Source organism: Natator depressus, chromosome 1 (genome assembly GCF_965152275.1).
Source record: "Natator depressus isolate rNatDep1 chromosome 1, rNatDep2.hap1, whole genome shotgun sequence".
In the NCBI taxonomy this organism is placed as follows: domain Eukaryota; kingdom Metazoa; phylum Chordata; order Testudines; family Cheloniidae; genus Natator; species Natator depressus.
In genome coordinates, this window is record NC_134234.1 from 33,067,247 (window position 1) to 33,082,580 (window position 15,334).

General features: G+C 40.1%; 1 protein-coding gene across 5 annotated transcripts in view; it reads left to right on the forward strand.

The window, feature by feature from the left end:
• The window catches only part of YAP1 (Yes1 associated transcriptional regulator), a 183,652-nt gene extending 170,541 nt beyond the window's left edge, over nucleotides 1-13,111 (forward strand). For 2 of the 5 annotated variants that reach the window (XM_074957135.1, XM_074957126.1), the window contains exons 14-15: nucleotides 8,688-8,800; nucleotides 9,534-13,111. In XM_074957135.1, the coding sequence (XP_074813236.1) occupies nucleotides 8,688-8,800; nucleotides 9,534-9,769 (349 nt within the window). In that variant the 3' untranslated portion in view covers nucleotides 9,770-13,111. The remainder of the gene's footprint in view (nucleotides 1-8,687; nucleotides 8,801-9,533) is intronic. The other 3 variants (XM_074957149.1, XM_074957156.1, XM_074957141.1) reach the window with 2 other exon arrangements.
• Nucleotides 13,112-15,334: the final 2,223 nt, after the last annotated feature.

Below are 15,334 nucleotides of genomic sequence, written 5' to 3' on the forward strand. Positions count from 1 at the left end.
CCCAATGCCTGATGGGGCAAAAACATTGTCGGGGGTGGTTTTGGGTACGTCGCCACCCTCCCCGCTTCGAAATAAAGTAACTCTTGTTTTGAAACCATGCATTCTTTCTTTCTGAATTTAAAAAAAATGAGATAATGGACAAGGTAGCCTGGGTGGGGTGGGGGAGGAGGGAAGGACAAGGCCCATTGCTTATTGTAGCCACACTAAAAATCAAACTGTTTGAATGACAGCCTTCTGTTGCTTGGGCCATCCTTTGTAGTGGAGTGGCTGGGTGCCCAGAGCGTCTTTCGCCCTCCGCACATTCTTGGGCGTCTGGGTGAGGAGGCTATGGAACAGGGGGAGGAGGGTAAGCGGATGCAGTGGATGCAGCGGGGGTCTGTGCTCTTGTTTGGCTTTCCTGCAGCTCCAACAGACGCTTCGTGTCCTGCCTCCGCTCTTCACTCTCACTTAATTCTTTCCTGGCCTCTGCCACTGAATGCCTCCATGCATTAAGCTGTGCCCTATCAGTGCGGGAGAACTGCATGAGCTCGGAAAACACGTCATCACGAGTGCGGTTTTTTTCGCCTTCTAATCTGTGATAACCTCAGGGGCGGAGATGATAGGAGGAGCGTAGAAACATTCTGCGCTTTACAATTCTGGGGGGACTGCATGGTCACCTGTGCTGCTGAGTTCGCCATACTGACCAAACTGGAAATGAAATTCAAAAGTTCCTGGGGCTTTTCCTGTGTACCTGGTTAGTGCATCAGAGTTCAAAGTGCTGTCCAGAGCGGTCACAATGGAGCACTCTGGGATAGCTCCTGGAGGCCAATACCGTCGATTTGCGTCTGCACTACCCCAAATTCGACCCAATAAGGTCAATTTTAGCGCTACTCCCCTCGTCGGAGAGGAGTACAGAAGTCGATTTTAAGAGCCCTTTAGGTCAATGGAATGGGGTTGGTTGTGTGGACGCAGTCATTTTTAAATCTACCTAACGTGGCTAAATTGGACCTAACCCCGTAGTGTAGACCAGGCCTAAGAAAGTGATTACAGATGAAACGTCACCCTCAGAGATGTTCCAGTTGTTATGAATTATACCTGATAGGACACGCACACAACTGCTGCGAATTATACCTGGTAGGTCACGCACAGTTCGAATCTAGGCTGAGGCACGTAAACAAAGTCCACAACTGCAGAGTTCCCAAAAAACGCCAAGTTTATTATGCTCGAGCGTGGTGCCCCCCTGCTAGCCAGGAGGGGACCCCAAATACAGATTATACAAAGGTTATATACCTCTTAGCAAAGCATGTTGCCCTCGTGCATCGGAAACCTTAGCCAATAAACAAACCCTTTTCTTATCTACCACCTATCCCTGTTTGGTGCATTCCTCGTGCTAAACTAGTATGTTAATTACACAGCATGGTCCTAAAGCGATGCATCAGTAACTTTTATTATCAGGATGAGAGGCCTCGCATCAAAGGCCAGGAGATAGGGAGTTAGAGACAGACAAAGAACAGATACTGGGAGTCAAGGCAGGCTGGAGACAAGGAGGAGGATTTTCACAGGAATGCAGTATCTAAGGAACACTCCTCCTGGTGTATGATGTGCTTGCTTTTAGACAATGGTGGGCCCCAAACCAAAATGGAGTCACATGTGCTAACTTTTCCTTAACACAGTAAGCTTCTTTTACAGACTAGCCTCCTTCTAGTCTGGGTCCAGCAATCACTCACACCCCTGTGGTTACTGTCCTTTGTTCCAGTTTCTTTCAGGTATCCTTTAGGGGTGGAGAGGCTACCTCTTGAACCAACTAAAGACAAAATGGAGGGGTCTCCCAGGGGCTTTCTTTTGTGGGTAGAGATCCCCTCCTCTCTCCTACGCAGAATCCAGCTGCAAGCTGGAGTTTTGGAGTCACATGGGCAAGTCACGTGTCCATGCATGACTCGGAACTTTACAGGTGGCAGCCATTGTTCACATGCTACCTTGAACAGTAGACTTCTTTTGTGAATTGGAGTCTTCCAAGGTTCCATTGTCATTAAGTGTTTCTTGATTGGCTCTTAACTTGCAAATTCCTTTCTTAAGAAGCTGACCAAATGCCTTACTAAAGCTACTTAAAATCAAACAAGTACATAGCCAATATTCATAACTTCAAATACAAAAATGATACATGCATACAAATAGGATGAATATATTCAGTAGATCATAACCTTTACAGAGATATGTTACATGGCACATGTAGCATAAAACATATTCCAGTTATATCATATATACATGCATAAGCATATTTCCATAAAGCATTATGGGGTGCAATGTCACAGTGAGTAGCAGAGGAAGTTGCTGATTGCAGACTGGAGCTGACCAGTTACAACTCATTGGTAGAATTCCTGGCAAAGCAGGGAAGAGGCTCCTGCTCCTTTCTCCTGGCAGCTTTTCTCCATGGTGTCTGCAGTTGCCAACTCCTGGTGGAGGCTTCTTGCCCAACGTTTCTTCCTATCGGTCATAAAGAATGTGGCAGCAGAGGGATGTTGCAGTGAATCTCTAGCAGCAGTGGCCTCCTGAACACCTAGATAAATAAACCACTTCAGTCACCAGGGCACAGAATCTGTTTTCAGGGGGCAGAGATAGTATGTAAGGAGTTGAGTGTTAAGGACTGCTTATTTCCTTTAAGCAAATTTTTGGTGGGGGTCATCCTTTCAACCAAATTATTTGTCTTCTACGTATGCTTGCATCAACCTTCCGTCCTAGTTCTGCCACTTTTGTCTGACACACTTAATCCTTCTGATATCCCAGTTGTCTTTTAAAGCCAGCTAGTTCTCCTCTGATGGGACCGAGTACAGTAACTCCTCACTTAAAGTTGTCCCGGTTAACATTGTTTTGTTGTTACATTGCTGATCAATTAGAGAACATGCTCATTTAAAGTTGCACAATGCTCCCTTATAACGTGGTTTGGCAGCCGCCTGCTTTGTCCACTGCTTGCAGAAAGAGCAGCCCATTGGAGCTAGCTGGTGGGGGCTTGGAACCAGGGTAGATTGGCAGCCCCCCATCAGCTCCCCGCTCCCCTAAGTTCCCTGTGTGGCAGCCACCCAGCAGGCTATCAATTGCCGAGCAGTTCAGCTGTCCCTCCCCACCCCCACAGCCGGTGCTGCTCCTGCCCTCTGCCTTAGAGCTGCTCATGGGAGCCTCCTGCTTGCTGTGCAGAGGTGGGGGGAAGAGAGGTGCTAATGTCAGGGTATCCCCCTCCCCCTGCTCCTGCCCCCCCTGCTTCTGTACCTTATCTCCACCGGGGGGGGGGGCGCGGGGGACAACACCACAGGGCTCAGGATGGAGAGAGCTTGCTAGCAGCAGCTGCTGTCTCATCATGCTAATCTACTTTAAAAGGCAATGTACTTAGAGTGGGGTCTGCGTACTTAAAGGGGCGAAGCACATCTCTCTCTCTCTCTGCCATGCTGTCTCCCCTCCCTCCATTCGTGCTGCCTTGTAGAGTGTGAGGCTACATTAACAACAATGGGTTAACCCTTGAGGGCTCAGGCCAGTGCTAGTTCATCATTTAGCAGTAAGGTATTCCCTGGGAAATATCCCACCCTCTTTCACCCTCTGACTTCACCACCTTAACCAAGCTTCACAATCATTATTGCTGTGTACAGTATTAAATTGTTTGTTTAAAACTTATACTTATATATATATATAGTCTTTTGTCTGTCGAAAAGAATTCCCTGGAACCTAGCCCCCCCTATTTACATTAATTCTTATGGGGAAATTGGATTCGCTTAACATCATTTCGCTTAAAGTAGCATTTTTCAGGAACATAACTACAACGCTAAGCGAGGAATTACTGTATGCCCCTCCTCTTCAGCTAGCAAGACCACTTCATTCCCCTAGCTGTTTCTTCTGCCATCTCTTGAGCCTGAGATCTCTCCCTGTGGTGGACCCTCAGCTATTTTCCATGGATTAAGAAGTCTGTCCACAATAGCTGTAGTTGCGAAGTAGGTCATGGCTTCCTCTCCTGGTATGAAAAAGTTGCTTTGAAGGCATAGTTATTGTAGCCAGTGCAGAGAAACTTTCAGTATTTGTGATTCATTCTTCGGTGGCCATATCTTCACATACTCAAAATCCATTATTCGACCTTAGAGAAATAGTTCTTGGTTTCAAATGCTTGTTATATATTTATATGTGAAAACCCTTGTCAACTTTATTTGCTGCTTTTTGATAATGGAAATTCAGTTTGTGGATTTATAAATGTAGTAAAGTAAATAATATTGGTGCATACACATTAAATTAAATTAAAAAATGATGCATGTGATGGATTCTATTTGAAATAGCTTTAAGCTAGGAAAGTCAAAGTTTTAAGCTGACCTTAATTCACACTAAAAAATAGCCAGTAAATAGTGTCTTCTGTAAAGAACCACAGTCATGCTGGTCCCAGCTCCAAAAACATTTTATCAAAGCCCCATTGAGCTGTTGAATTTTTTTTTATTTTATTTTATTTTTTGGTGGGGTGGGGAGGGGGGCATTGTAGCTGTTGCAGATTTTCAAAGGATTTCTGGGTTAAACATTCTTTTTTTATAACTGTTCTTAGTATATCTATCTCGAGGAGTGTGTACTGGTAACACTTGGCTTGGAATACCTTGTTTAAGAGATTTTAATTTCTTAAATATAATTCCTGTTCTGAATTGAGCATTTTACACTCAGGAGTGTTTTCAGTAAAAACATAAATCAGTTTTATACTAGTATGTTGGCAAGGGAAATCAGTTCTCTGTACAAGACCCTGCCCCAAAGAGCTTGCAGTCTACATAGACTGAAATAGAAAACACCCTGGGGGAGACTCAAAGGAAGATGCCAACTTAGAGCAGTTTTTAAAAATTAAAGTGATGGGTTGTCAGCATTTCACACACAATTTTAATGGCAATGGTTAGCATTTGTGGGCTTTGTAGTGTTTTAGTATTTTAAGATAGAGCACACACAGATGCATCTTTAAGTTAATAGGTGTTTTCCACCTTTTAATTTCTATTATTATATACATAAAACATTGCAGTCCTATAATATTTTAATTGTTTGAGTCTATATTGGTGATGATGGTAACAGTCATTAGCCCCAATGTTGTGCTTTGTTTTGTATGAACATATAGAAAGACAGTCTCTTCTCAAGAGAGGCACCCAGTCTTATTCAGGTAAGACAGTTTAGACACACACAGTACCATTGGGTGGTATGGCCATCCAGAATGGTGACTCTCTCAAGAGATTTCCGTTAAAAAGGCAGAGGAATATGCTTTCAGGAGTGATCTGAAGGAAGAGGAGAGGGTGGCAGTTCCAAGCATGAGCACAGCAGCCAAGAAAACTTCATTGCTGGAGTGATTTAGTTAATTTTAGGTTCAGTGCTAGTACTAGCATTTCATGCCACAAATAGAAATGCTGTTTTTTCACAGACATTTTAAATAGCTTATTTATTACTTTGAACAACACAGATGACTTCCGCTGGCTTAAGGAAAAAACCATTTAATATACTGCATGGTTAATCAAATATGCTGTTTTAAAATCTAGATGAAAAACTTTTTATTAAGCAATAATCCTATAAAATGTTGTTTTTTTTATAATATAGCAAAAATGTCTTCAATAAATCTGTCTGGTATTTCTTGTTCACAGTATTTTACTTACATCCTGTGTTGAACAGATGTCAGCTATCCAATGTCTGCTTGTCCATAGGTGACAAAAACTACTGCCATACATTTGTCATGAGTGCGTTACCAGAAGGATTAGAGTGTGTCTGAATGTTAATTCAAGTTGTGCTCAAAAGCTACATTAGTGTTCAAGTATTTATTGAAACTGGAAAAAATGAGTATTAAGGCAGCTAACTGATTTCTGGTTTTTATGCTGCCATAATCTGAAGAAATATGGGTTTGAAAATTGTATAGTTAAGTCGAGCTGTTGGAAGGTTATTTTTTCAGACTCCAGTCCTACAGTCACACTCATCAGTAGTCCGGTTGAGTTCAGTGCTATTATTCACATGCATAAGTGTTTTCAGGATCAGAGTGAGACTCTAAGCTTTATGGCTTTTTATGATTGTACAGAACCTAGAAAATAATAGTTGCCACTGGAAACGCATCCTGGATATTCAGAATGAAGTTAGTGGTTTGAAAATCTTCTGCATTATTACTATGTGTTTTCTCACAAAAATACAGGTAAACAGGAAATCTAACTATATACGAAGTAATACTTGGTCAAATGCACAAAGTAAACAAACTGAACAATTAGTCTGTTTCTCTAATCATTGTCTGTTATAGTAACCTTAGTATTTTTCTAAAAACTTCCCTCCATAGTACTCCCCCTGGTGCCCCCTGGTAGAAGCAACAATAGGAGAGCTAGTATCTATAGGCCCCTAGTAACACCTGGTGTGTTGACCTCCATGCCAGGACCTGTTCTCAACAGATTAAAGTGGTTGAAATTCCAGTGGCTGATCTATATTAGTGCTCCCACTATTGCTATAAAAAGTGGAGCTGAATTGGTGGTAGCACAGTCTTCTCCTTGGGGTATGTGCAACATGCCTGAGGTGGCACGTGACCACGATTCATCATCGAGTTTGATATGCTGATTGGATCATTAGCTTGCACAGGCTGGGTACTGATTGGGAGGGCGACATGAACGCTCATCCATGCCCCCAGTAGTGCAATAGCTGATAATAATTAGAAAATTGCACATGCAGAGACAACCATAGCTTTCATTTATTATAATATTGGGCTATCCAATATTATAAAAAAAAAAAAGGTGTTTTTTTTCCAAATTGTTACCGTCTTTTTATTTAGTTAAAATTTGTGCAATGCTAATAAACTGAGCTACACAAGGGATAAATATTGTGATTGTTAAGTCTTGTCTACACACAAACTTGTACCAGTTTTAATTAGAGGTATGTTTTTCAACATACTGTTTTAGTTTAAACAAGTTTAGTTTAAACAACTGTTTTAGTTTAAACAAGTACAAAGCTCTGTGTAGACACACAGGCTCAGATCCACAAGGGGTCTTGCGTGTTGTGATACAGAGACTCACAGCACTTAACTTTTAGTCACCCAGAAAATCACAGGAAAAGCAGTGCAATCCATGTCACCTGAGTTAGGTACCAGGCTCCCAATACAGTGCATGGGAGGCATAGGTGCCTAAGAATGCAGTCTGCAAAAGCGAGCATGCTAGGTCGGAAGCCACCTAAGCCAGCCAGTGCAAGATCCTAAAGAGACTGAGCCCCTGCCTCTCTCACGAAGTCTGGGCTGCTGCAGAGAGGCACCTATGTGCTAGTGATCGACAACCGGACACCCCTTTTCTGGATCAGACGGCTTAGGTGCCTACGTTATTTCTTGTGAGAATGTATTAAGTGTCTATCTCATGCCACACAAAATAGCTGGAGGAGGACGTGGTGCCAGCCTCATAACTTTTAGCCCACTGGTTACAGCATTCAATTGGTATGTTGGAAACCTGGGTTCCATTCCCCCCCTCTGAGCTATGGGATAGTCTGACGTGGGGCCCCTTAATCTTTCCTGTTGGAGCTGTTCCACCATGGATGAATATTTGGGCTTGGTCTACACTACAGAGTTAGGTCGACATAAGGCAGTTTACATTGACCTAATTATGTCAGTGTACACAGTATATAGCCTTGCTCCTGCCCATGTAAGTGCCTTACTACACTGACATAATAACTCCACCTCCATGAGAGGCTAAAAACAAGAGGTAATTACCACTGTGGCTGTAAATTGACCTAATATAGATCAACTTAAGTTTGTAGTGTAGACATGCCCTTGGTTGTTGGACCAGAGAGGGAGAGTGACTGTAGCTTGGTGGTTTGTGCACTTACTTGAGAAGTGGGAGGCTGGGGCTTCAGCCCCCCTGCTCCAGTTAATCTTTGGATAAACAATTAAAGTAGAATAACTTCCTTAGGAGAGATTGAGGGAGACTCACATAATAATTACCCATAGCTCACTGGTTAGAGCACTCTCTTGAGAGGTGGGAGACCACTCTTCAAATCCTTTCTCCCCCTCAGGCAGAGGGGGGAATTGAATCTGGCTCTCCCATCACCCAGGTGAGCACCACCACTTCTTCCTCCTTCACCACCTCCAATGGGACCCAGTCCATTAGGCAGGCTCCGAGCACATCTATCAGATCAGGTGATACAGGCAAGACAGTAGAATGCCTATCTTCCCATGAGTTGTGGATTGCTACGGGGCTTAGTCAGGAGATAGGCACCTGGATGCCTAGCATGAAGCAGCTGTGCACATGCCCGGAGGCAGAAACTTAAATGCCTACGTAACTTTGACTGCAAAAACTTTAGGCGCCCCCGTGGTTTTAGGCAGCAGCCAAGCAGGAGTTTTCTGGATTACACTGGAACCTAAAACTTTGGACTTAGGTGCTTAAGTCTGAGGGGGGTTAGGCACCCAAGTACCTTTTGTGAGTCTGGACCTTGCTACTTTTAAAATGAAGCTTAATTAGATTCCTTACAAACTAAACTGAAATAACTCACTTTTAAGCAGAAAAAGGAATGTCTGCCTGTGAAGATTTTTAAAATTAATGTCATCAAACTGTTGCAGCTGTCTCATGTTAGCTTTTAATTCTGGTTCAGTGTGGCAGCATTGTACACTTTCATCAAAGCCATCGCACTGATCCAAAATGTGCACATTTTACAGTCTTAATTTTTGAAAAGCTCCACCTTCAGCTTCCACTTCTTTTCTTCTAATGTAGTGGGACATATCACTCCAGAGATGAGAGCACAGACAGTGGCCTCAGCATGAGCAGTTATAGTGTACCCAGAACCCCCGATGACTTCTTGAACAGCGTTGATGAAATGGATACAGGTTTGTTTGTCTTTATACCCATAATGCAGGGGGCTTTTTCCCCCAGATATATTTGTCTTTCTTGCTTGCTCAGTCATTAGCACACAAGAAGGAACATGCAGTTCAGGGAAGCTGAGAGATTCTTGACAGCATTATCTTGTGGATATGCACCAGATCAGAAATATTACAACATTCTTTTCCGTAACTTTTGTCTCTTACGAGGACTCAAAAGGAATGCAGTTTGTGTCAAACTTGTTTGTAAGAAATTAGTCAAAGGTTCTGTCTAAGGGGAAACTCTCCTAAATAGTATTGGTATCCTATGATTGTGTGTGTATTGAGTGTGCATTAGCTTTTTGAGTAATAATATTTTTGTTGCTTGTCCTAGGCTGAAGACAAAAAACTCATATATTTGAGTATTACTGTGCTCAATTATGTAATGTCCTTTCAATTATTATAAGATGCAATTGATTTTCTTGAATGTAGTATAAGAATACTGTACATGTACAGCAAATACTGTAAAGATCAGTGTATGGTAACATTCGGGAACTGGGAAGGTAAACACCAGAGGAATTTTCTGTGTACATTGAGAATTAAATACTGTTTGATTTATGTGAGTAATCAGATTGCCATTAATGGGATCAACTGCATGAGTAAGGCAACCAGGAGTTAAGCCCTTAATTTGTTATCTTAATCAAGTGTATTGGTTTGATACTTTCAGTATGTTTAATGTCTATTTGCTTTGTGTTATAACTAGGCGATATCAGCCAAAGTAACATACCTTCCCATCAGAACCGTTTCCCAGATTACCTTGAAGCCATTCCAGGGACAAACGTGGACCTTGGGACACTGGAAGGAGATGGGATGAATATAGAAGGAGAGGAACTGATGCCAAGTCTGCAAGAGGCTTTGAGTTCTGACATCCTTAATGACATGGAGTCTGTGTTGGCAGCCACCAAACTAGATAAAGAGAGTTTTCTTACTTGGTTGTAGAGGCCTCAGGGAGACTGCATTGTAAATCTGTGAAGGATCTAAGGAGATAAGACATCTGTGCCTGAAGTTCAAAACAAGCCAATGTGGCATACTTTTGGTTTGTGGTCAGAAAAAGTAAATGAACAAATATTCAACAAGATTCTTTCATCCAACATTTTGCTCTTCCTTGTCCATCGCTGCTGTTATAGATTGCTGACCTCTCTCACAGTTGACTCTGAAGAATAGACATCTTTGTGATCTTTTTCTATTGATGTTTCAACTACTGTTCAATTGGGGGGAGGGGGATGATGAGCCTGTTTGGATGACGAATGCCATTCCTTTTGTACTAATATGCGCTTGCATATCATTTTATCTAAGGACTTAGATTTGTGAGTTAACATCTGCATGTCACCACTTGTAGTTTGCTCAGCTAGTTGTCTCCTCTGCTGCCTGTGGCAAGTGGTAAAACACAACTTACCGGTCTGAAAAGCCCAAAAAAGATGTATCTGGTCAAAAGAAGTCAATACTGATTTGCAGATATAGCGCAAAGGAGGGCTGAAGACTGTTTGACATTTAGTGTTTGTTACTGCTAGCTCTTTTGTTAGGCAACAGAATGTTCTTGTTCATATTTTATGGTATAGTAAATCATGAGTCATTTTATATAGAAACTTATATCAACTTTGATTTTTACCACGTACTCTAGGCTAACTTTTGTCAGTCAAAAACCAGAGGAGTTTTTGTTTTGTTTTGTTAGTGAATTTAATTATAGATGTAGTTTGGAAAGTAATTGTAGGTGTTCTTTTTTTAATAGTGAAATCTAAATTTTCTGATTTCACATAGTCTTATTTAAGTCTCAATTGTCTGCTTTTTTATATATCTAAAATGTCTATTTTAGCTAAATAGCTAGTGAGTACATATGGTTTTATGTTTTGCCTGTAACTTTTATTTTTAAAGGCTAGCTTTGAATGTAATCATTAGAATAAATGACCAGTGGCTTATTTTTCATGTCTCCTTGCAAGAATTTGAAACTAGTGTCTGGTTGCAGTACTTTGAGACTGAAGTGTCATATCTAAGCTTTTTTAATGCCTTTTAAAGTAGCGGAAACCATACACTACATGTTTTAATTGACTGTTACAAGTAATTTCTTAGGGTTAGGTTTCAGTTTTGATTAAATCAGTGAGTTTAGATTGTGAAGTCCATGATGGGAGAAAACTTAATGAAGAGTCTTCCCTTAATTAGCATGGAAAAATCATCTAAATTGTCATCTCACTTTCTACTGTAATGAAAACACTAAAAAAAAAAAAAAAGACTGTCCTAAACAAAATAAGTATTTAGTTCTGTGTGGTGAAAAATAAGCCCTGGACACTATGTGTAGAAGACTGTAAAGATATGTGTTAGATGGTGACATGAGCAGGTAATGAAGTGTATATTAGTAGAGTTTAGTGCAGGGGTAGAGATGAATATGACTTACCTATATTTTAACAGGGAAAGATGTAACACTAAATCATCTGCAGGAGTTGACACAGTTTCCAAAGAGTATTTTTAAATGAACAAAATGAGCATGAATCAAACTTTCAATATAAGCTATGAAGTAATTTTTTGATAAAAATAGTGGCACCAGCTAGCACCTCTGTAATTAAGGGTTTGGGGGTCTGTCAGCATTCACATTATAAGTCCTTATTTTCAAGGGTTTATAACTGGACCATAAAAAGACTTCAGGTCTGAAACTTGGTATGAAAAGTCTCAGCCTGAAAGGAATTTTTTTAAAGAAATTGTTTTTAAAGGGCTTGACCATTGTTTAAGATATAGGAGTAAATTGAAAAAAAAAACAAGAATGGACTGAGTTGTCTTTCAGTTCTTCTGTGCTCCAAAAACTTTAAATGGCTGTATTTTATAATAATTTGTAGACTGTTAACCTAGAAGGACTCTTTGGTTCTGGAGTTTTAAAATTTGCTTTAAAAATTAAAGCAACAGAAATTGATATGTGAAAAATTGCTACTAAGTATACACATTTACTATTTCTCATAAGGATTTTAGTACACAGAACTTACAAAAGCATATGTGGATTGTTGCAGAGTATGGTTTTTAAAATGTTGATTCCCACTGTGGCATCTTAACAGCAGTCACATTGTACTATACCAATAGTCCACAGATTAGTAAGCCATTTACATGCGCAATAACAGAAACAGCCCTTGGAACAGTAAATTGTGTCCATAATAGGGATTATAGGAGCATCTTACACTCCCATTAAAAGTTCTTCCCTCTTTCCTTCCACCACTTAAAAAAAGATATTTTAAAAGACACTACATTGTTTAAAATAACTTGAATGGTCTGATCTAAAACCACAAAAGCAAGGAAATTCAGAGTTTTGATGAGCGTGGGTCAAGTTTGTTTGTTTTTTCCTTGCTTTTATGTGTTTCTCATAGCTTTAACTTTGGAATGTTTTCTTATTGTAAAAACTCTAAATAGCGTATACTATATTTGGATAGCACTGCTGGGGTAGGTACTGACAAACTGGGAATTCTTGAATTGCTCTGACAGTAAACCTGTTTTGTGATTCTTTAATCAACTTTAAGACATTTCCGTTCTCTTCCATGTATTAGGGAATGTTTAGAGATGCTGTACTGTTGGCAACTGAAACTGATTTGGATTTTATTCTGCAAAAGCAGAAGTGATGAAGTGGTTAAAATTTGTTTGATCTACAAGAGTGTGTTGGGTAGTATTTTATACTGATTGATGTATATATTTAAACAACAAAAATCATTGTCCTGATGTTATAGTTTCTAGATTTAAGTATACTGTGTTCAGAATACAGAGGAGGCATATTAACTCTACCGTGCTATAGCAGTACCTTAGCTGACAAATGCTTTGGAATAGGCTACAGTGTCAGTAAATCACATGGATCAAAAATTGTACCAATCAGTGTTGGAACTGAAGCAATGCAAAAGAAGAAGAGACAATTTCAACAGGATTAACACTTTACATAGCTTTTGCACATCTGGTGAATTAGTACTAAAGTGACTTTTCACTTGCAAGCATGGTTTTTATACAAATAGCCAGTGTGCCTGTCTAAAATAATTACTTGTTTTTCTGTATCTTGAAAAAGTACTCTCCACATTTTAAATGTTCTATATTAGAGAACTCTTAAATGCACCCTTGTCAAAAATATATATATAGTTATCCATGTTACTTTTTAGATATAAGAGCATGCCTGTTAGGTACCTAAGTAAATTCTGTTACATTATTTTTCTTTATGTAATACTTTTTCAGTTGTTTTATGTGATATAAATATATACTTTGTGCTTAAAACATTTTGTTTGTTTTTACATTTAATAGTAGATAAAGCTATTTGATTGCCTTAAATCAGGCAAACACATTGGAATTGTTTTTTGTTGCACTGCGGTTTTTGTCTGTTCTCTTAATCCCCATATAACATTTTTTGTAATTATAGGCTCCAGTTCTGCAAACGCTTACACACAAGCTTAATTTTAACCGTGAGTAGTCCATTGAAGTCAGTGAAACTACTAGAGTGTTTAAAGTTAAAAATGTGACCAAATGTTTGCAAGATTGGAGTCATGCTGGAAGGGCATAATGAATGGGGTCCCGCAGGGATCAGTTCTGGGTCCAGTTCTGTTCAATATCTTCATCAGTGATTTAGATAACGGCATAGAGAGTACACTTATAAACTTTGCGGACGATACCAAGCTGGGAAGGGTTGCAAGTACTTTGGAGGATAGGATTAAAATTCAAAATGATCTGGACAAACTGGAGAAATGGTCTGAAGTAAACAGGATGAAATTCAATAAGGACAAATGCAAAGTACTCTGCTTAGGAAGGAACAATACAAAATGGGAAATGAGTGCCTAGGAAGGAGTACTGTGGAAAGGGATCTGGGGGTCACAGTGGATCACAAGCTAAATATGAGTCAACAGTGTAACGCTGTTGCAAAAAAAGCACACATCATTCTGGGATGCATTAGCAGGAGTGTTGTAAGTAAGACACAAGAAGTAATTCTTCCGCTCTACTGTGCTCTGATTAGGCCTCAACTGGAGTATTGTGTCCAGTTCTGGGCACCACATTTCAAGAAAGATGTGGACAAATTGGAGAGAGTCCAGAGAAGAGCAACAGAAATGATTAAAGGTCTAGAAAACATGACCTATGAAGGAAGATTGAAAAAATTGGGTTTGTTTAGTCTGGAGAAGAAAAGACTGAGGGGGGACATAACAGTTATGTAAAAGGTTGTTACAAGGAGGAGGAAGAAAAATTGTTTTTCTTAACCTCTGAGTATAGGACAAGAAGCAATGGGCTTAAATTGCAGGAAGGGAGGTTTAGGTTGGACATTAGGAAAAACTTCCTACCTGTCAGGGTGGTTAAGCACTGGAATAAATTGCCTAGAGAGGTGCTGGAATCTCCATCATTGGGGATTTTTAAGAGCAGGTTGGACAAACACCTGTCAGGGATGGTCTAGATAATACTTAGCCCTGCCTTGAGTGCAGGGGACTGGACTAGATGACCTCTCAAGGTCCTTTCCAGTTCTATGATTCTATGGTAAGATTGGGGGGGAAATCACTCATAACTTGCATAAAACAATATGTTAAAAGAGCAAAATAACCTACTATATTTGATAGCCCCTGAAGGTTAGTAAGAATCTTATCCATTATGAGAAATTTTCCCCTTAATTTTAGATGTTTCTGATGTTCAGGATTTTCCTGCATAGTGTGAATATTTCTTTTGGCTAACTCTAGGCTTGCATCGTATGGCAGATAACCAGTAAAGACACTGTTTTCGATTTCAGGTTCTGAGCTATGGTTTCTGAAATATACATATAACAGACTTTCTTGAAGATGTTTTCCAGTTTAATTTCACTTACAGATTGTTTGTAGGGCTCCTGAATTTTGGTATTCTTTTACTTTTTTAAAATGGAAGATCTGAATGACTTCTGTGTAATGTGATTCTTCACACCTATAGTCTTTATACGTAAACTTTCCTTAAGCCTTTGCTTTTAGCAATCCAGAGTTCCTGGTGTTCAGCATGGGAGTGTAGTTACAGCCCTTAACATTAAATGGAGTTTTGTGCTTCTCTCCATTAGAGGTCCAGAGCCTTCTACTTGACCTCGACCACCAATGGTCTGCCACCTGCCCAAAGTTCAGTGCTGGGGATAATCGTGCAAGTTTTTATAAACTTTAAAGTTTTAATCAGCCCATCATACCATACACCTGGAAGTGAACTGGGAGCCAGTACAGAGCATGGAGCACAGGTTTTATGTGCTAATAGTAGCTTGCCCTGTATAAAAGGTAATGACATACTGCACTAACCGAAGCTTGAGTAGCCTTCAGAGGCAGCCCTAAATAGAATGTATTGCAATAGTGCAGGATAGACTCCAGTGTTCTAAAATGCTTTTTAAAAAAAATTTCTACACTTGACTATGAACAAAAGTGCTGGTTTTATTCTGCCTGGAATAAAATGTTTCAAGGGGGCTTTGAGTCTTCAATGTGCTGATATCCAGGGCATAGTGCAGCAGGTTGGTTTTCATCTAGGATTATTTAGAAAGGAAATTCAGTTTGGCTTGGGCTATGATCCACCATG